Source organism: Dendrobates tinctorius, unplaced genomic scaffold, assembly GCF_039654945.1.
Source record: "Dendrobates tinctorius isolate UK_male_01 unplaced genomic scaffold, ASM3965494v1 ptg000181l, whole genome shotgun sequence".
Classification (NCBI taxonomy): Eukaryota; Metazoa; Chordata; class Amphibia; order Anura; family Dendrobatidae; genus Dendrobates; species Dendrobates tinctorius.
The window spans coordinates 5,376,744-5,397,849 of record NW_027361848.1 but is presented as its reverse complement, the minus strand read 5'-3'; the positions used below and the strand labels follow the sequence as shown (position 1 = coordinate 5,397,849).

The 21,106-nt window shown below is 45.4% G+C and overlaps 1 protein-coding gene across 8 annotated transcripts in view; it reads right to left on the bottom strand.

Annotated features, from left to right (window-relative positions):
- Positions 1 to 21,106, bottom strand: part of PHF10 (PHD finger protein 10) — a 357,386-nt gene that overhangs the window by 229,279 nt on the left and 107,001 nt on the right. For 6 of the 8 annotated variants that reach the window (XM_073551852.1, XM_073551855.1, XM_073551856.1 and 3 more), the window contains exon 3: positions 16,089 to 16,219. The exons of the other annotated variants lie outside the window; for them this stretch is intronic. In XM_073551852.1, coding sequence (XP_073407953.1) covers positions 16,089 to 16,219 — 131 coding nt within the window. The remainder of the gene's footprint in view (positions 1 to 16,088; positions 16,220 to 21,106) is intronic. 8 annotated transcript variants of the gene reach the window in all.

The window sequence follows — 21,106 nt, the reverse complement described above, 5'->3', positions numbered from 1 at the left end:
GGGCATGTCACTGTACCAGTCACAAAGTGTAGGGCAGTGTTGTATTGGCTAGACACCTGCCCACGCTGTAACACCATCACCACCAAAGGTTCGTGTGGTAACAACAGTGACTGATGCATAGCGATCTCCTTGACGTTTCCAACATCGTTGGCGGTCATAGCTTCTGTTCAGCGTGAATCAACTTTCATCAGTGAACAGCACTAAAACTCACTGGTCCTGGCCCATGCAAGATGAAGACGTCTGTAGCTGGTGGTGTGGTCAGATACCCGTGCAGGTCGTTTAGCTCGCACACCATGCTGATGTAAAACGGTTTTGAATGATCTGTCATGACACTTGGGTCTGTTATCTCCCTTAAATGTATCTGGAGTTGTGTGGCATTCATCAGCTGGTTCCGGGGCATTGTTCACAATGAAGCGGTCATCAGTGTGAGATGTGGCCAAAGGACATCTACTTCACTGCCATTCTGTCACTAATCCAGTCTCTCTGTATCTCTGTTGCAACCTGCTGATGACATTCTGTGACACTAAGCTCAGTGGCCACTGCTGTTGCTTGAAGCCTCACAATGGTGAGGTACTGTTGATCAATCCTTTAGGTGTTGTCTTTTGTCACATGATGTCAAAATATGAACAGCATGATGTGGAGGACTGTTTAAATACCAATTCTGATTGAATCTCTAAGGCTGTGTGCCCACGATGCGATTTTTAAGCGTTTTTTGCCGCGATTTTCGGCGCGAAAACGTTTAAAAATCTTGTACATGACGCACCCCATGCATTCCTATGGCATTCTGCACATGCTGTGCTAATGCTGCTCTTTTTTCCGCGGTGGAATCGCATCGCGGAAAAAAATCGCAGCATGATCATTCTTTTGTGCGGAATCGCAAAGAACTGCCGCGATTCCGCACCCATAGGAATGCATGAGAATCGCTTACTTCCCGCATGTGGCTATGCCCACCATGCGGGAAGTTAAGCGTCTCATGTGCGGTTGGTACCCACGGTGTGGAGGAGAGGAGACTGTCCTCCAGGCCCTGGGTACCATACTCCTATAAAAAAAAATACAAAATAAAAAATCGGGGTATATTTACCTTCCGACGTCTCGCGCTGCATTCCCGGGCCTCAGCGTTCCCAGTAATGCCTTGCGGCAAGGTCCTGTGATGACGTGGTCTCGCGAGATCGCTATAGTAACGCGAGACCAACGTCATCACAGGTCTCGCAAGGCATCGCTGGGAACGCTGAGGCCCGGGAATGCAGTGCGGGACGTCGGAAGGTAAATATACCCCGATTTTTTATTTTTTTTTTATCATTTTTAACATTTTATCTTTTACTATTGAGGCCGCATAGGTGGCCTCAATAGTAAAAAGCTGGTCACACTTGTCAAACACTATGTTTGACGAGTGTGATCAACCTGTCAATCACTTTCCAAGCGATGCTTCAAATCGCTTGGAAAGTGCTTGAGAAAATCGCGGCAACATCGCGGACAGAATCGCGGTAAAACCGCACGATTTCTGGGAAGGAGTCCGGTTTTCATTGTGCGTTTTAAAACGCTACGTGGGCCCATGGCCTAAATGTATTGGCTGATTCATGGATCAAACACCTGTTGTGGATTTTGCCATTAAGCTCATTGTTAGAGAACAGCAAGTTGTGCAAAAAGTACTTAAACATAGAACAAATGGACACGTGCATTCAAAACTTTAGAGAAGATCACATTACCCCTTTGAGACCTTGCCCTTTTTTGATTTGGCGCTGGTTTTTTTGCTCCCCTCCTTCACAGAGCCATAACTTTTTATTTTTCCGCCAATATGGACCAGACTCAGTCACACAAGTCTACAGGTATCCATTAAAAAAAGAAAAAACATCAATTGTAAAGAGTCAGACAGTTTCTCTGTTAGTTTTTATCCAGCTTCGGGACTGATCACAAGTTTTAACCCCTTTCTGACATCAGATGTAATATATTCCATCCATGTGATCTGGGCCAGTTTGACCATAGACGAAATATTAATTAATCGCGATCGGTCACGCTCATGGGGTGTGCGCGGCCGATCGCCGCTGGGTGTCAGCTGATTCTGACAGCTGACACTCGGCACTAGTGCCAGGAGCAGTCACAGACCTCTCCCGGCACTTTAACAAGATCGCAGCATTCCGAAAGCCAGCACAGAACTGTCAGCCCCTCTGTCTTTGTATTGGAGACCCCGCGGCATGATCGGGGTCCCGATCATTGACATGGTGAGCAGATGTCGTCATGATGATGTAGGGAAGGTGACCTGACGGACGGACGGACTAGTCAGAGTGAAGAAGGAAAGGTTTGCACAGTGTAGGTAGGTGTCAGTTATTACAGTGGGGAAACAGCTAGGAAAGTGTAGTGGACGTGCAGTACCTTGGGTTGACCATTAGATGGCAGGGAGGAGTGAGAGCAAAGGACTTGACATCAGCTTAGGGCTTTAGAAACCGTTGGTCATGGGGGGCGGGGTTACAGTGACAGGGGACCGGGAGAGCTATAAATACTGAGGGAGGGTTCCAGAAGGTTCCAGTCCCCAGGGGGAGCTCCAGTGACAGGAGGACTGCGACAGTCTGTGCGCTGTGAGGAGAATATAAACCAGGGGGACTGAGGAGAGAGAACGTCGGGGGGGTGGTCCTGATAGGAAGAACCGCAGAAGGGACGAGGCACTGAGTGGGAGACACCGTATTTGTCACGATGACTGATCAGTGGAAGTGCTGTTGGTTTAAGGGCCTAAGGCGGCCACAGTGACGGACCTGTCAGGAGCGTCGACGAGTGAAGAGGGGACGGTGTGTGCATACACGTCCCCCAGTGTAACGTGCGGTGTGTAAGAAGCAGCCCTGGAAACGGAGGGCCGTGAGGTAAAGGAAATGCAGTGTGCTTCGGAGGCCGTCAGGCGGACAGCAAGTGAGAAATAAACTTGGACTTGTTGCACCCAGAATCTGCCTCCATCGTGTCTCTGTTTTTATCTCTGCGCGGTAAGAAGAGGGACCACTCCCCAGCTCGGCCCACCGACCCTACAATGACATCCGAGGTACGAGAGTTAGGAAACTTGTTGATCATGCGCAGTGCATGATCAGCAAGTCTCCCTGTCAGTGCACTGACAGATTCTATGGCATGCAGATGCCGCTTCATCTGCATGCTATAGAAGCGATCAGCCTGCAAAAAATGATTGTCCCATAGTGGGACAAAGTAAACAAATTTTTTACTGACATGTCTTCAAATTTCCAAGCAGTAAATTTTGCATTTATTTTCAGAAAATGAGAAATGGTCAAAATAACAAAAAATGCAGTGCTTGCAGACCTCAAATACTGCTAAGTAAACAAGTCCATAATCATTTAGAAACAACAATGCTAATATTTTAACTCAGGAAGAGTTCAGAAATCAATATTTTGTGGAATAATTATGATTTTTAATCACAGCTTTCATGCGTCTTGGCATGATTTCGACCAGTTTATCACACTCCTTTTGGGAGACCTTATGCCAACCCTGGTACAAAAATGTAAGCAGTTCTTGTTTGTTTGATGGCCTGTGACTATCCGTCTTCCTCTTGATTACATTCCAGAGGTTTTCAATGGGGTTCAAGTCTGGAGATTGGGCTGACCATGACAAGGATTTGATGTGGCGGTCCTTCATCCACACACTGATTGACCTAGCTGTTTGTCATGGCGCATTGTCCTGCTGGAAAAAAACAGTCCTCAGAGTTGGGGAATATTGCCTGAGCAGAAGGAATCAACTGTTTTTCCAGGATAACCTTGTATGCGGCTTGATTCATACATCCTTTGCAAAGATTAACCTGCCCAATTCCAGCCTTGCTGAAGCATCCCTAGAGCATCACCAATCATCCACCAAATTTTGCAGTGGGTGCAAGACACTGTGGCTTGTACACCTCTCTAGGTCTCCATCTAACCATTAGACGATCAGGTGTTGGGCAAAGCTTAAAATAAAACTCATCAGAGAAAATTACCTTACTCCAATCCTCTATGGTCCAAACCTTATGGTCTTTGGGAAGCTTCAGTCTGGCTCTCCTTTGCTTCTCAATGATGAAAAGCTTTCTTCTACCTTTACATGACTTGATCACTGCCTCTAGGAGCCTGTTCCGAAGTGTTCTTCCATGCACTTCACTCCAGCTGCCATTTGCCATTCCTTTTATGTCTGGATCAACATGTTAGGGCAAGTTAGGATAGGATATGGGTTGAACTAGATGGACTCAAAGTCTCCCTTCAACCTTAATAACTATGTTACTATGTTACTATGTTACTTGATGTCAAAATGCGGTTGCTGAATGACATTCGAATAAGATGACGGTCATCCCGGTAAGTGGAGAGTGGTTTTCGCCCTCTGCCAGTCTGTAGCTTTATTGTCCCCAATGTCTGCTGTTTGATCTTGTTGTAACGGACTGCCGTCTTAGAAATCTTAAGGATGGAGGCAACATGACGCTCACTGTATCCCTCTGCTAGTAAAGCCAGAATTGAGCCCTTCTTTTCCTCACTCAAAACTTTTCTTTTCAACTCCTTTGGTATGGTTAAAAGTTATTTTTTCATTCCTATTACGTTTGAGATATTACTAGAAATTGTTTTGCCATCCAGCTTGTCCTATTGCAAGAGGATTGTGAACGCCACAGCAGGGTTTTTCATACTTTTCTTCGTTAAATAAGATTTGGTTCAGGTGATAACCTAATCAGTAGCACATTAAGTAGAATAAGGTGTACTCATTCTTACAACCACGCCTAATCTATGCGAAGCCTTCGATCTCCTGTAATAAAAATAAAACAAAAAAAAAACAACAATATAGGATACCTGACCGTCGTTGTGCCAAAAGCCGTAATCCATGTCTGGGGGATATACAGTTTTCAACCTGGACGGTTTCAAGATGCGACCGACCCGGCTGAAACCACTGGTAAATGAGCTGCTGGGAATGCAGCGTCAGTGACCGGGGGTGACGTCATTGACGTCACCTTCGTTCACTGAGCTCCGCTCCCAGTCGGGCTGAACTGTGGTCATATCCTCGCTAGCACAGTGAGCGTTCACGGCTCTCAGTGCTAGTGGGGATCTCACCTAAGTCCCCGCAGCTCAGCGACCGAAGGTGACCTCTATGACGTCACCCCGGGTCACTGACGCTGCATTCCCAGCAGCTTATTCACCAGTGGTTTTCAGCCGGGACGGTCGCATCTTGGCTGAAAGGTGACATTAAACCCACAAATATTACTCCACTTGCCACCGCTACATGGCAAGTGGGAAGAGCCGGGCAAAGCACCAGAAAAGGAGCATCTAATAGATGTGCCTATGATTCTGGGCAGCTGTGGGCTGCTAGTTTTAGGCTGGGGGGGTCAATATTCATGGCCCCTTACCAGCCTGAGAACACCAGCCCCCAGCTGTGAGCTTTAGCAAGGCTGGTTGTTAGAAAGGGGGGGACCCCACGCCGTTATTTTTAATTATATATTTAAATAATTATAAAAACAGCTTGGGGACTCTCATCATTGTGCCCTGCTTGCCCCGATCACCGGCAGAGCAGTGGAGAATGACGAAAGTCATGTTCATTACCTGGAGCCGGGAAACAGCACTTACTTTAACGCTTCTTCCACGTCGCCGATGCACGTCACATGGATGACATCAATGTGTGTTTGATGTATGCACGTGAGGGATGTTTTATGGCCTGTGCCGACAATAAAAAACATAAATGTCAGCGTGTTTTACCCACGGACACATAGTCCGTGGAAAGAGACTGACATGTTCACAGACCCATTCACATGTATAGGGAAATAGCGCTCCATTCCTCCCAAGTTTCGCCGCATGGCTAAGTAGCACTGTACAGCCAGATATGGGGTATTGCAACGTTCAGTAGAAATTGTTGGACAAATTTTGTTGTCATTTTACCCACTTCTTGTGCGAAAATGTAAAATCTTTGGCTAAAACAAAATTTTTGTGGTAAAAATGTAGTTATTTTGTCCTCAATGCCCAATGGTATAAAATTCTGTGACACACCCATGGTGTCAATATGATCACAGCACCCCTAGATGGAATTATTGAGAGGTGTAGTTCGTAAATTAGGGTCACTTATGGGGGATTCTGCTGTTTTGGCACCTCATGGGCTCTGCCAGGGGGTCTTGAAACCGGCAACCATAACAGTAAAATCTAGCGCTCCTTCCCTTCTGAGCTCTGCCAGGAACCCAAACAGTGGTTTACCCCCACATATCGGGTATCAGCGTACTCGAGACAATTTGCACAATAACTTTTGGGATCCAATTTCTTCTGTTACCCTTGGAAAAATAAAAAAATTGGGTAAGAAAAGATTATTTTTGTGGAAAAAATATGATTTTATATTTTTACGACTCTACGTTATAAGCTTCTGTGAAGCACTTGGGGGTTCAAAGTGCTCACCACACATCTAAATAAGTCCCTTATGGGGTCAAGTTTCAAAAATGGTGTCACTTGTAGGAGGTTTCACTGTTCAGGCACATTAGGGGCTCTCCAAACGCGACATGGCGTCCGATCTTAATTCCAGCCAATTCCAGCCAAAAAAGTAAAACGGCGCTCCTTTCCTTCCGAGCTTTGACATGTGCCCAAACAGTAGTTTTCTCCCACAAATGGGATATCAGCGTACTCAGAACAATTTGCACAACAACTTTTGGGGTCCAATTTCTCCTGTTACCCTTGGAAACATAAAAAAAATTGGATCTGAAGTAAATTTTTTGTGAAAAAAACTTATAATTTTTTTTTATACATTCCAAAAATTCCTGTGAAGCACCTGAAGGGTTAATAAACTTGTTGAATGTAGTTTTCAGCACCTTCAGGGGTGCAGTTTTTTGGGTATTTTCTATCATATAGACCCCTCTAAGTGACTTTAACTGTGATGTGGTCCCTAAAAAAAAAATTGTGATGTAAAAATGAGAAATCGCTGTTTAACTTTTTAACCCTTATAACTTCCTAACAAAAAAAAATGGGTTCCAAAATCGTGCTGATGTAAAGTAAACATGTGGGAAATGTTAGTTATTAAGTATTTTATGTGACATATCTCTGTGATTTAAGGACATGCAAATTGTGAAATTTTCAAAGTTTTCGCCAAATTTCCTTTTTTTCACAAATAAACGCAAGTCATATCAAAGAAATGTTACCACTATCATGAAGTACAATATGTCATGAGAAAAGAGTCTCAGAATCACCAGGATCCATGGAAGAGTTTTAGAGTTATTACCTCATAAAGTGGCCAGAATTGTAAAAAAAAAATAATATTGTTTTTGTTAGGAAGTTATAAGGGTTAAAGGGAACCTGTTATCCCCCCAGGGAGTTTTTCAGTTAAAGAGCCACCTTCAGCAGCACTAAGGCTGCATTCTGTGAAGGTGGCTCTTCTTTTTCTGACCCCCCGTAATGTCAAAATATTGACCTTTATAGTTAGCTCCTGTCACGCCCGCCGCCGATGCTCACCTGCAGGGTCCTGTGCGCACCTCCCGGCGCGTACCCGATCCTGACCTCCGGCCTCCCCGACGTCGGTCCTACACTCCTGCGGCCGGCACTCTGATTACACCATGTGACGCGCAGGCTCCGCCCCCAACATGGCGGCGCCAATCCTCTATTTCTGCCCGGCGTCTTCCCAGGTAAGACGCTTGTGTATCGTTCTGATCCGCTGTCCCTTTGGTCAGAGCTCTCTATGCTCCCAGGCCCTGTACATTCTCCTTGTGGCTCCTTGTCTGTGTCTTGTTGTTTTGCCTCTGTGTTCGCTATCCCTGCGTTCCTGACCTCGCCTCTCCTCTGCTGCCCACTCCTGCCTTCTTCCCTACTGTACTGTGAGTCTCCAGCCCTGTGGTCCTTGTCCATTTAGCCTCTCACCTCTCCCTCTCTCTTGCAGCCTCCAGCATTCGCCAGCTCGGAACCCTCCACGACCGTGTCTCTCTCTGGCTCCTTATTCGTTGTCCTCTGTACCGCTGCTCCGCTGACTCTTCACCCTAGTACCCCCTGGTGCTCACCCAGTCGCCCCTTTGGCTCCGGCTGTCACGGTTCTATCCCTTGTGGGTCTGCCCCAAACACTCCCTGTATAGGGGGTGGCCCCACCTGGTCAGCTCGCCCGCAGGGGCTCTGGAGCCGTGACCCAGAGGGTCCACTCCGGGTTATTGTCTTTACCTGCCATCTAAAGCACAAACCGTAACAGCTCCTCATACCTGTAATGTGTCCCACAGATATGTTGTGTCCCCCAGAATCAGCCGCCTACAATCCGTCAATCATGCCTGTCCGAGGCCTCAGCGCTGCCCCGTGCGTCGCTGCCTCCTCTTGATTTGAATCAAGATTTGTATTCACACTGCGGGGCTGGGGCCTCCGCAACACGCAGGCACAATAGCCTGATGTCGGTTCTCGGGCAGCGCGCACTGCGCATGCTCGAGAACACTTGTTACAGCGCAAGCGCCCGGATTCAAATCAAGAGGAGGCAGCGACGTACGGGGCATAATGATGGACAGATCGTGGGCGGCGCCGAGGCCTCGGACAGGCAGGATTCACGGATGGTAGGCGGCTGATACTAGGGAACACCACGTACCTGTGGGACACATTACAGGTATGAGGAGCTAATTATAAAAGTCAATATTTTGACATTACTGGGGGTCAGAAAAAGAAGAGCCACCTTCACAGAATGCAGCCTTAGTGCTGCTGAAAGTGGCTCTTTAACTGAAAAACACCCTGGGGGGGATAGGTTCCCTTTAACCCCTTTCTGACATCAGACGTACTATCGCGTCCATGGGACCCGGGCCCCTATGCCCATAGACGGGATAGTACGTCTAGCGCGATCAGCGGCGCCCACGTGGTGAACGCCGCTGATCGCAGCCAGGTGTCAGCTGATTATCACAGCTGACACCCAGCACAATGTGTCAGGGGCGGTCACGGACCGCCCCCGACACGTTAACCCCTTGCACACCGCGATCAAACATGATCGCGGTGTACCGGGGGTTAAAGGGAAGCATCGGCAGGGAGGGGGCTGCTGCGGGGGGCTCCTTCCCAGCAGGCCCCCGAACCCAAGATGGCGACGGGGGCCTTCGGGGGCCTGCAGGGAGCTGATTTCCTCAGTGCCTGCAAAGCGCAGGCATGAGGATGTCTGCAGCAGTGCCTGTGACAGATCGCTGATCTGTCACAGTGATCTGTGATGTGACAGATCAACGATCTGTCACAGGACAGTGATGTCCCACCTGGGACTATGTAATAAAGTAAAAAAAAAAAGTGTAAAAATAATTTTTAAAAAATCGCTAAATAAATTAGTAAAAAAAAAAAAATATTCCCCAATAAATTCATTTTTTGAAAATAAAAAAAAAAACAATAAAAGTACACATATTTGGTATCGCCGCATCCGTAGCGACCCGCCCTATAAAACTGTCCCATTAGTTAACCCCTTTAGCAAACCCCTTAAAAAATAAAAATAAAAAACGAAGCAAAAAATAATGATTTATCATACCGCCAAACAAAAAGTGCAATAACGCGCGATCAAAAACACGCATATAAATATCCATGGTACCGCTGAAAACGTCATCCTGTCCCGCAAAAAACGAGCTGCCACACAGCATCATCAGCGAAAAAATAAAAAAGTTATAGCTCACAGAATAAAGCGATGCAAAAATAATTTTTTATATAAAATAGTTTTCATTGCATAAAACCGACAAAACATAAAAAAACCGACCTAAATGAGGTATCGCTGTAACCGTACTGACCGGAAGAATAAAAGGGCTTTATCAATTTTATCGCACGCGGAACGGTGTAAACGCACCCCCCCAAAAGAAATTCATGAAACGCTGGTTTTTGTTCATTCTGCGCCCCAAAAATCGGAATAAAAAGCGATCAAAAAATGTCACGTGCCCGAAAATGGTACCAATAAAAACGTCAACTCGTCCCGCAAAAAATAAGACCTCACATGACTCGGTGGGTCAAAATACGGAAAAATTACAGCTCTCAATATGTGGTGATGCAAAAACTATTTTTACAATAAAAAGCGTCTTTTAGCGTATGACAGCTGCCAAACATAAAAACCCGCTATAAATAGTAAATCAAACCCACCGTTATCACCTCCTTAGTTAGGGAATAACAATAAAATTAAAAGAAAATGTATTTATTTCCATTTTCCCATTAGGGTTAGGGCCAGGGTTAGGGTTAGCGTTAGGGTTAGGGATGAGATTAGGGTTAGGCTACTTTCACACATCAGTTTTTTGCCATCAGGCAGGATCCGGCTATTTTTAGAAAAAACGGATCCGGCATAAATTTTGGAGAACTGTAGAAACGGATCCGTTTTTCTGCTGGATCCGTCTAGCAGGTTATATCTGTTTCCTGGGGGCTGGCCAATTGGATCTGAGCATGCGCAGACTTAAAAAAACGGATCCGGTGGCTGGATCCGTCTTTTTCTGGATCCCATAGACTTTCATTGTGGCAAAAAGCCGGAAGCGTCGGATCCGGCGCTTCCGGCTTTTTCGCCGGAGACAAAAAACATTACAGTAGCCGTTTTTTCCAGACGCCGGAATGAGACAAGAAGCCGGATCCGGCAAAAAACGGATGAAACGCAATGCCATCCGGCGCGATCCGGCGCTAATGCAAGTCAATGGGGAAAAACTGGATCCGGCATTGCATTTTGCCGGATCCGGTTTTGTAAAAAAAAGCCGGATCGCGCCTGACGGCAAAAAACTGATGTGTGAAAGAGGCCTTAGGGGTGTGCTGGGGTTAGTGTTGGAGTTAGAATTGGGGGTTTCCACTGTTTGGGCACATCAGGTGCTCTCCAAATGCAACATGGCATCTGATCTCAATTCCAGCCAATTCTGAGTTGAAAAAGTCAAATGGTGCTCCTTCCCTTCCAAGCTCTGCCATGCGCCCAAACAGTGTTTTACCCCCACATGTAGGGTATCAGCCTAATCAGGACAAATTGCAAAACAACTTTTGGGGTCCAATTTCTCCTGTTACCCTTAGGAAAATAAAAAATTTGGGGCAAAAATATCATTTTTGTGGAAAAAAATTATTTTTTTATTTTCATGCCCGGGCATTATAAACTTCTGTGAAGCACTTGGGGTTTCAAAGTGCTCACCACACATCTAGATAAGTTCCGTGGGGGGTCTAGTGTCCAAAATGGGGTCATTTGTGTGGAGTTTCAATAGTTTAGGTACATCAGGGGCTCTCCAAACGCACATGACACCCGCAGACCATTCCATCAAAGTCTGCATTCCAAAACGTCACTACTTCCCTTCCGAGCCCCGACGTGTGCCCATACAGTAGTTATCTCTCACATATGGGGTGTCAGCGTACTCAGGACAAATTGGACAACAACTTTTGGGGTTCAATTTATCCTGTTACCCTTGGGAAAATAAAAAAATTGGAGACTAACTGATCATGTTTGTGGAAAAAATACGATCTTTTTATTTTCATGCCCGGGCATTGTATACTTCAGTGAAGCCCTTGGGGGTTCAAAGTGCTCATCACACATCTAGATAAGTTCCTTAGGGGGTCTAGTTTCCAAAATGGGGTCATCTGTGGGGGGTTTCCGCTGTTTAGGTACATTAGGGGCTCTCCAAAGGCAACATGACACCCGCAGACCATTCCATCAAAGTCTGCATTCCAAAACGTCACTACTTCCCTTTCGAGCCCCGACATGTGCCCATACAGTAGTTTTCTCCCACATATGGGGTATCAGCATACTCAGCACAAATTGGACAACAACTTTTGGGGTCCAATTTCTCCTGGTACCCTTGGGAAAATAAAAAAATTGGTGGTGACTAAAAGATCATGTTTGTGGAAAAAATACAAATTTTTTATTTTCACGCCCGGGCGTTATAAACTTCTGTGAAGCACTGGGGGGTTCAAAGTGCTCACCACACATCTAGATAAGTTCCTTGGGGGGTCTAGTTTCCAAAATGGTGTCATTTGTGGGGGGTTTCCACTGTTTTGGTACATCAGGGGTTTTCCAATCGCGACATGGTGTCCGATCTCAATTCCAGCCAAAAACGTCAAATGGCGCTGATTCCCTTCCGAGCTCTGCCATGCGCCCAAATAGTGGTTTACCCCCACATGTGGGGTATCAGCGTACTTAGGACAAATTGCACAATAACTTTTAGGGTCATGTTACCCTTAGGAAAATAAAAATTGGGGGTGAAAAGATCATTTTTGTGGAAAAAATATGATTTTTTAATTGTACCGCTGTACGTTATAAACTTCTGTGAAGCCCTTGTGGGTTCAAAGTTCTCACCACATATCTAGATAAGTTCCTTGGGGTTCTATTTTCCAAAATGGGGTCACTTGTGGGGGGTTTCCACTGTTTAGGTACATCATGGGCTCTCCAAACGTGACATGGCATCTGATCTGAATTCCAGCCAATTTTGCATTGAAAAAGTCAAACGGCGCTCCTTCCCTTCTGAGCTCTGCCATGCGCCGAAACAGTGGTTCCCGCCCACATGTCAGGTATCGGCGTACTCAGGACAAATTGCACAATAACTTTTGCAGTCCAATTTCTCCTGTTACCCTTGGTAAAATAAAAAAAATTGAACCTGAAGTATTTTTTTTGTGAAAAAAAGTTAAATGTTCATCTTTTTTTAAATATTCAAAAAATTCCTGTGACGCACCTAAAGGGTTAATAAACTTCTTGAATGTGGTTTTGAGCACCTCCTTAAGGGGTGCAGTTTTTAGAATGGTGTCACTTTTGGGTATTTTCTATCATATAGACCCCTCAAAGTGGCTTCAAATGTGATGTGGTCCGTAAAAATAAAATGGTGTTGCAAAAATGAGAAATCGCTGGTCAATTTTTAACCCTTATAACTTCCTAACAAAAAAAATTTTGGTTCCAAAATTGTGCTGATGTAAAGTAAACATGTGGGAAATGATATTTATTAAGTTTTTTGTGTGCCGTATCTCTGTGATTTAAGGGCATAAAAATTCTAAGTTGGAAAATTGCGAAATTTTCAAAATTTTTTCCAAATTTCCGTTTTTTTCACAAATAAACGCAAGTTATTTGAATTAAATGTTACCACTATCATGAAGTACAATATGTCACGAGAAAACAATGTCAGAATCACCGGGATCCACGGAAGCGTTCCAGAGTTATGACCTCATAAAGGGACAGTGGTCAGAATTGTAAAAATTGGCCCGGTCATGAACGTGCAAACCACCCTTGGGAGTGAAGGGGTTAAACTGTGATTTCTCATTTTTACAACACCATTTTCTTTTAGGGACCACATCACATTTGAAGTCACTTTGAGGGGTCAATATGACGGAAAATACCCAAAAGTGACACCATTCTAAAAACTGCACCCCTCAAGGTGCTCAAAACCACATTCAAGAAGTTCATTAACCCTTCACGTGCTTCACAGGAACTGAAGCAATGTGGAAGGAAAAAAATTAACATTTAACGTATTTTTTACAAACATTTTACTTCAGAACCATTTTTTTTCACAAGTGTAAAAAGAGAAAATGAACCACAAAATTTGTTGTTGTGCAATTTATCCTGAATACGCCGATACACCATATGTGGGTGTAAACCACTGTTTGGGCGCACTGCAGAGCTTGGAAGGGAAGGAGCGCCTTATGACTTTTTAAATGCAGAATTGTCTGGAATTGAGATCAGACGCCATGTCGTGTTTGCAGAGCCCCTGATGTAAACAGTGGAAACCCCCCACAAGTGACACCATTTTGGAAACTAGACCCCTTAAGGAACTTATCTAGATGTGTGGTGAGCACTTTGAACTCCCAAGTGCCAAGTGCTTCACAGAAGTTTATAAAGCAGTGCTGTGAAAATAAAAAATATTTTTTTTTCCTCAAAAATCTTTTTTTAGCCCGCAATTTTTTATTTTCACAAGGGTAACAGGAGAAATTGGGACCACAAAAGTTGTTTTCCCACTTGTCCTGAGTACCCAGGTACCCCATATGTGGGGGGGAACCATTGTTTGGGCACATGTTGGGGCTCGAAAGGGAAGTAGTGACGTTTTGGAATGCAGACTTTGATGGAATGGTCTGAGGGAATCATGTTGCATTTGCAGAGCCCTTGATGTGCCTAAACAGTAGAAACCCCCAACGTGTGACCCTGGTTTGGAAATTAGACCCCCCAAGGAACTTGTCTAGATGTGTGGTGAGCACTTTGAATCCCTAAGTGCTTCACAGAAGTTTATAAAACAGAGCCATGAAAATAAAAAGTATTAGGCTTTTTTCCACAAAAATTATTTTTTTAGCCCCCAATTTTTTATTTTCCCAAGGGTAACAGGAGAAATTAGACCCCCAATGTTGTTGTGCAATTTGTCCTGAGTACACTGAAGCCCCATATGTTGGGGAAAACCACTGTTTGGGCACAGGTCGGGTCTCGGAAGGGAAGGAGCACCTTTTGAACACAAAATTGGCTGGAATCAATGCCATGTCGCGCCATGTCGCGTTTGGAAATCCCCTGATGTGCCTAACAAGTGGAAACCCCTCAATTCTAATCCCAACCCTAACCATAACCTTAACCACAACCCTAACCCCAACACACCTCTAACCATAACCCTAATCACAAACCTAATCCCAACCCTAACCATAACCTTAACCATAAACCTAACCCCAACAAATCCCTATCCCTAATCTCAACCCTAACCAACCCTAATCCCAACCCTAACCCTAGCCCAACTCACTTTAGCCTAACTCTAACCCTAATGGGAAAATGAAAATAAATATATTTTCTTTATTTCATTATTTATCCCTAACTAAGGGGGTGATAAAGCAGGGGGGGGGTTATTTACTTTTTTTTATTTTGATCACTGTGATAGGGTCTATCACACAACCAAAATGAACCAATAGGACAAATCTTCCTATTGTTGCCGGCTGGCAGATCTCGGCGGACGCACTGCGCATGTGCCCGCCATTTTCTTCCTGGAAGATGGCAGCGCCCATGGGGGGGAAGCAGGAGGGCCGATGACCACCGGGAGGTACAGGTGGGGGGGGGGAATCAGGGACCCTATTTCTCTCTCCTCTGCGCTGTGGCTTAAGTACGCTTAACTAGCGCCGTTAAAAGGCGTATCGGTGGTCGTTAAGGGGTTAATGAGCGGTAAGATGTGACCGCTGAGCACAGGAAGAGTTGCTGCCAGGTCAACGGAGATGCAGGGACGTGCAGTTATGGTGCGAGGAGAGTGAGGAAGACAGGGAAGGACGGAGAAGGACGGGAGAGGATGAGAAAGACAGAGGAAGACGGGGGAAACGGGACAGGAAGGAGGAAGGGGGAGGACAGGGGGTAGCCGAGCCATGTATACAAGGATGGGATGGGAGAGCCCAGCCATGCATACAACGATAGGAAGGGGGGAGCCATACATACAACGAGGGGACCGTGGGAGCCATGCATACAACAGGGGGAGCCACACAGAGCAGGACAGGAAAGGGTGAGCCACACAGCAGGACAGGACAGGGGGAGCCACCCATACCAAGACAGGACGGGGGGAGCCATACATAGCAGGACAGGACGGAGAGAGCCACACATAGCAGGACAGGACGAGGGGAGCCACCAATAGCAGGCCTGAACAAGGGGACACATAGGAGGACAGGACAGGGGGAGCCACACATACTACAACAAGGATGAGGGGACAATGCATACCCCGCTTTTACTCGAGTCAATAAGCTTACCCAGTTTTCTGCAGCAAAATTAGGTGCCTCGGCTTATACTCGAGTATATACGGCAGAGGTCCCCAACCTTTCTGACCATGAGAGTCACATTCATCTATGCAAGAGGGTCACAAGCCACATTCAGCACTGAGAGAGGGCCTTGAGCCACATCCAGCTTCTGCCCCACTCACAGTAGCGACAACCAGAGCCCCCATTACCAGTATTAATTACAGTCAAATCTTTTCCACTGAAATCACACCAAGGCAGTATGCCAAACTTCAGGGTTTCCTATCTTACCTCCATTCAGATCTGCTCTTCTGTGCAGGGCTACACACAAAAGTCACCATCTGGAGATCTGTTCTTAACAGCTGTTTGCTACACCTAGTGATAGTGCATCAAGCTGGCAGACAGTAGCGAGCCACATATTACGGACACGCGAGCCACATGTGGCTCCCAGAGCTACAGGTTGGGGACCCCTAATATACGGTATATGAAAAAAGAAAAAAAAAACACACTGAATGACAAAAACATTATTACCTGGATATTTACGCTTGAAAGAGGTAATGCCCAAATATTCACTAACTTGCTCTTGTAACATATAGTACTCTCCTGTTTCATCTGCAGGCCATTTGTATTCAACTAGATTTTCTGCAGGGAAATAGCTGGAGCTGATAATAAAACACACATTTAATTTTATTATTTGTATAGACATTATTTTCAAAGCAGAATTCTCATATAAGCATGCTTGACATAAAACCATTGTCATTATGGTATATCCAGGAGTTTCCAAGATCTCTTTATCCTTAGAAAATGGATTTCAATATCAGAGCGGTGGATGTGCGACATCCGACACCACCAATGATCAGCTTTGTCCATGGCCGCATCAGCACAGCTCTGTTCCCTGTGTAGCGTGCCAGACCGCACTGATCTGATATTGAGCGGTTATTCTCAAAAATCACAGTATGGTTCTATGAAAATGTAAAAATATATTTGTGCTAAAATAAACTTATTTTAAAAACAGCCTCATTTTGCACATATCACGCCCCTCCACACTCTTTTTCCCCTACTGTTGGAACCTGCTACAGTCCTATTACTCCTAAGCGATCATGGGCAGTGCAGTCTCTTGACTCTGGGTAAGGTTGATTTTGTGACCTGACCACTAATACCAATCCTACCTCTCACAAAACCCCTTCCCGTAAATAAAAGCACAGACAACAATCCATTTTTCTTTGGATAAAAAACGGCCACAGCAGCGAATTTATTGATAATTACAACAACTGGTGAGGTCCTCGAAGCTACAAAAAGCTGGTGATTTTTCCATGACATTGCCCTTCCCCTCCCAGACTTACTCCTAGTCATGTTCACCTGCTCAGGAGCACCGTAAAACCGAGGGAAGAGGTTGTCCTCCAATACAGGTAATCTGAATCCGACGTTCCATCGCCGGGTATCACCCAAATCTCACCAGACTACCATCAAATAACCATCCAATAAAGGAGGTCTTTAATGAATCCCCTATCCCGAATTTGTAACCAGCTTCAAGGACCCACCAACGCAACACTGAGAGCACCTTGACCACCTCAAGTGCTCGAGATCCCACCTTCCAGCAATGCCGTGGCCCTTTCTATCCCCTCCTGTAACCCTAAAGTCCACAAATCTATACCCACTGCATTCAAGTGCACTTCGTCCGCTAGCCAAAAATCCTCTTCCATAAAATCTAGATCTGCGGTGCGTACTACCACTCCCCCCGTTCCGTACTACGAACTTGGATACTGCATTGTTGACCTTAATGCGTGCTTTGTAAATCTTCAGCACGCACAGCTGCCCCTACCCCAGCACAGCTGCCCCAGCACAGAGCCGCCGCCACCGCACGAGCCTGGACCACTGAATGACCCCTGTGACTACTTCTCCACCTGTGCCGGATCCCTTCCCAGGTAAGCTGAATTCGGACTGTAAGACGGACCCCCATTTGACACATTATTATTTTTTTCCCTATTTTCCTTCTGAAAATAGGGGTGCGTCTTATAGTCCGAAAAATACGGTAATCTGACGTCAGAAGCAGGATCTATAGTGAAGGAAAGTGACTGCAGAAATTCATTCCACTGCAGTCACTTTCCATCAATATAGATCCTGCTTCTGACGTCAGATTATTATTTATTATTTTGAAAGTGTATTATATGTCTATGGCATTGTTCTGACATATTGTTTTGCTATCTTGTTTACTTTTTTTATAAACTTAAAGTCTACTCTAAATAAACAAAAAGACCCTTCTGATGAAGGTCCGTTGTTGGACCGAAAACGTTCATGATATATGAGTCTATTTTTGTCTGGATGCACAATAAAGATAAAACTGCTTCTCCGATTTTGAGTGCCAAGTAATTTTGTATACAGCCATATACAAAATATATAGGTGACGTGAATATATTCCCAGAAGAACTGGCATGGATAGGTAGGATCCTTACACACCGCATATTAAATATATAGCACGGGGAAGGATGCCAAACACAGGTACTACATAGGAGGAAAGTAATAGTGCCTCATCAGTAATGGCAACTCATCAGTAATGTCGCTTCAGTAATCTGCATTTTTTTGTTCCCCAGCTATGACATGATAATGGCTGATACTCCACACTGCCCTCTCAATGTCCTATAGTGCCAGGGCTTGTGTTATACCGTAGTGTATATATATCTACCGTACCGTATATACTCGTGTATAAGCCGAGATTTTCAGCCCATTTTTTGGGGCTGAAAGTCTACACCCCCCCCCCCCCCCCGCTTATACGCAAGTCATATACCGGGGGTCGGCGGGGGAGGGGGAGTGCCAGGTCATACTTACCCCCTGGCGTGTCTCTGCAGCCTCCCCGCTTCTCCCGGTCTCAGGCTCCTTGCTTCAACGGTCACGTGGTACCGCTCATTAAAGTCATGAATATGCGCTGTGATGCAGTGACCCCTGGGACAGCTAGGGGGTGCTGTATGGCTTTCCCAGGACGTGCATGCAGGTGTTCCCTTTATTGTGATGGGGAAATGGTGAGCGGCAGGGTTGTAAATGGCAGATATGTATCACAAGGAAGGGTGGTCTTGTGATGGAAGCTGGAACGTGTATTGATCAGCAGAGATATACTGCTGAGGGTTTGTTGCTGTGTATTAGGGAAGATTCCAGGTGACTTGGTGAGATGGGTGGAACCAGTCACCTACAAACCTACCCAGGGGTGTGTCTGAACACCCAAAGTAAAGCCTGTGTGTGTATGGCTGGGTGTGTTAAAAGGACCTGCAGTGTCATGACCATGTGATCTTTACCTCAGCTGTGGGCGTGGTTATGTACCATATAATGTGCCTGAAGTGGGTCACATGGAGAGAGAGTGTGTACCTGAATGGTTCAGGGTGCAATGTCCTGCAGGGTCAGTGTTGGGAGATCCTGGGAGTAGGATCAGAACCCTGGAGCACGTGCTGCGACCTTGGACCTGGTGAGGCCGGTGTGTTAGGAGATCCTGGGAGTAGGATCGGATCCCTGAATAGCACCCGGTGAGGCCTGAGTGTTGGACGGACCCCGGAGGGGACGGACGTCCTGAATAGCACCTGGAGTGGACACATGTTTGTAGAGTCAGTGTCGGCACTGCATTGGGGAAGCCACCGTCCGTCTGTGGATCTGGACTGTCAGATGGCCTGGTGAGCAAGGAGTTGTCCAGGACGGTGATCCCAGTTCGGCAGCTTCCCTAGGAGAGAGTACTGACAGGAGTCAGTATCTGGAGCAGGAGCTCCTGTAAGGTAACCCCAGACATGGGGATATGACTGTTGGTGCCTGTTGTGTTCCATGAACATTAATGAACTGTACGGCGTGTGGTTGCCCACGGTAACTGGACAGTGAGGAGGTCCAGCGTGTTTACTGACAGCGTATTAAAGCCGTATGTTATGAAATGTGATGGACTGTGTAAGCCAGTGAAGTATAACATGGCTTAAGGTGTGGTTTATGATGGCACAATAAACCGCTTAGACTGTTTTACGTGCAAAACCGTGCCTGTCTACCTCAAAATCACAACCAAGTGAGTGTCTCCCAACACAAACAGTGAGCGCTATCTTACAGCACATATTCATGTCTTTAATGAGCGGTACCACGTAACCACTGAAGGAAGAAGCCTGAGACCAGGAGAAGCGGGGCTGCAGAGACCGCGCCAGGAGGGGGTAAGTATATGCAATATTCACCTGTCCCCGGTCCACCGCTGCGCACCAGGGTGGATAAAAATCAATGTTTTTTTTAAAAAAATAAAAAAAAATCGGATTTTTTTTTATTTAAATCGTATTTTTTTTATTTAAATCGGATTTTCTTCAATAAACTGCTTTTTGAGGAAAATATTTTACCATCCAAAGGTTCTTCCATCATGAGATAAAGCTGAGTTGTTTAACTCAGTAGAATAAAGGCTGTATATGTGTAAAATTCACAATTCCATGCTCTTCCAGAGGTTTCTGTAGGATTAGTGGGCAGTTTCTCTCCTATATTATCACAGACGCTCGCTTTACTTACGCAGTTCTCAAAACTGAATTTGACTCCGCAGAGGTCCCAGCCTCTTCTTCACGGCAAAAATGTTACAACATGAACAGAGTTGAGAAAAAGACCTTAATCCTATTGTTCTACAAACCTATGAATACAGAATCAACCCCTTCAGTGCCAAGTCCAAGAAGTTAGACAATATGTTTCTGATTGTTTGGAGTGGAATAGATCTGCACAACACAAGAAGAATGTGAATCTAAGTGTGAGGAGGAGGAAGGGCAAGCAGACAAGAAAATGAAAGTGAAACTTTGAGCACAATACTGCAGCATAGCCACAGACAGACAAGTCTGGATCTGTTTGTGTGTACGATCTGAGGTTTATTACATTCTTTCCTTATAATGGCAGCAGGCCGTAAAAGAGACCCAGTTTGGGAATATTTTAATGAAACTCCTTCGCCTATCGGTAAGGCAGGCATGCGTGCAAAATGCAAATGATGCAACAAAGAGATCCAAGGCCTGGTGGCGCGAATGAGGCAACATCATGAGAAGTGCGGTGATGAAGATGACCAAAGAAACACTTCTGAACAGGCAGGATCTTCAGGTTGGTAAACATTTTTATTGAATCCTATTTCTAAAGACTGAACTGTCATGTGTGAGAAAAATTATATTTCTTATTATTACTGCATGTTACTGTCATTTGGTACAGTTATGAAGAAAAACAAATATTCCTTTTGGGGCAGGGGCAGTGATGTGTTGTGTACAATAAGCAGAAATTGTATAAACAATAAAATAACAGCATTGACTTTTTTTGTTTAGGGGAATTCATGGATTCTGGAAACTATCCACCTCCAAGATCACCATCATCCTGCTCTACAGTTTCAGAGTTATCCATCCAGGATAGTGCTTCATTAGCAGCAGCAGCATCATCATCAGACACCCACAGCCACATATCACCATCACCCAAAAGGAAGAAAAAACCTTTACCTCCTGGAACCACCATAGATAGGTTTGTGATAAGAACTAGCAGATTAGAAAAAGAGTTGATTGATGAAAAAATTGCCCAGTTTATTTATG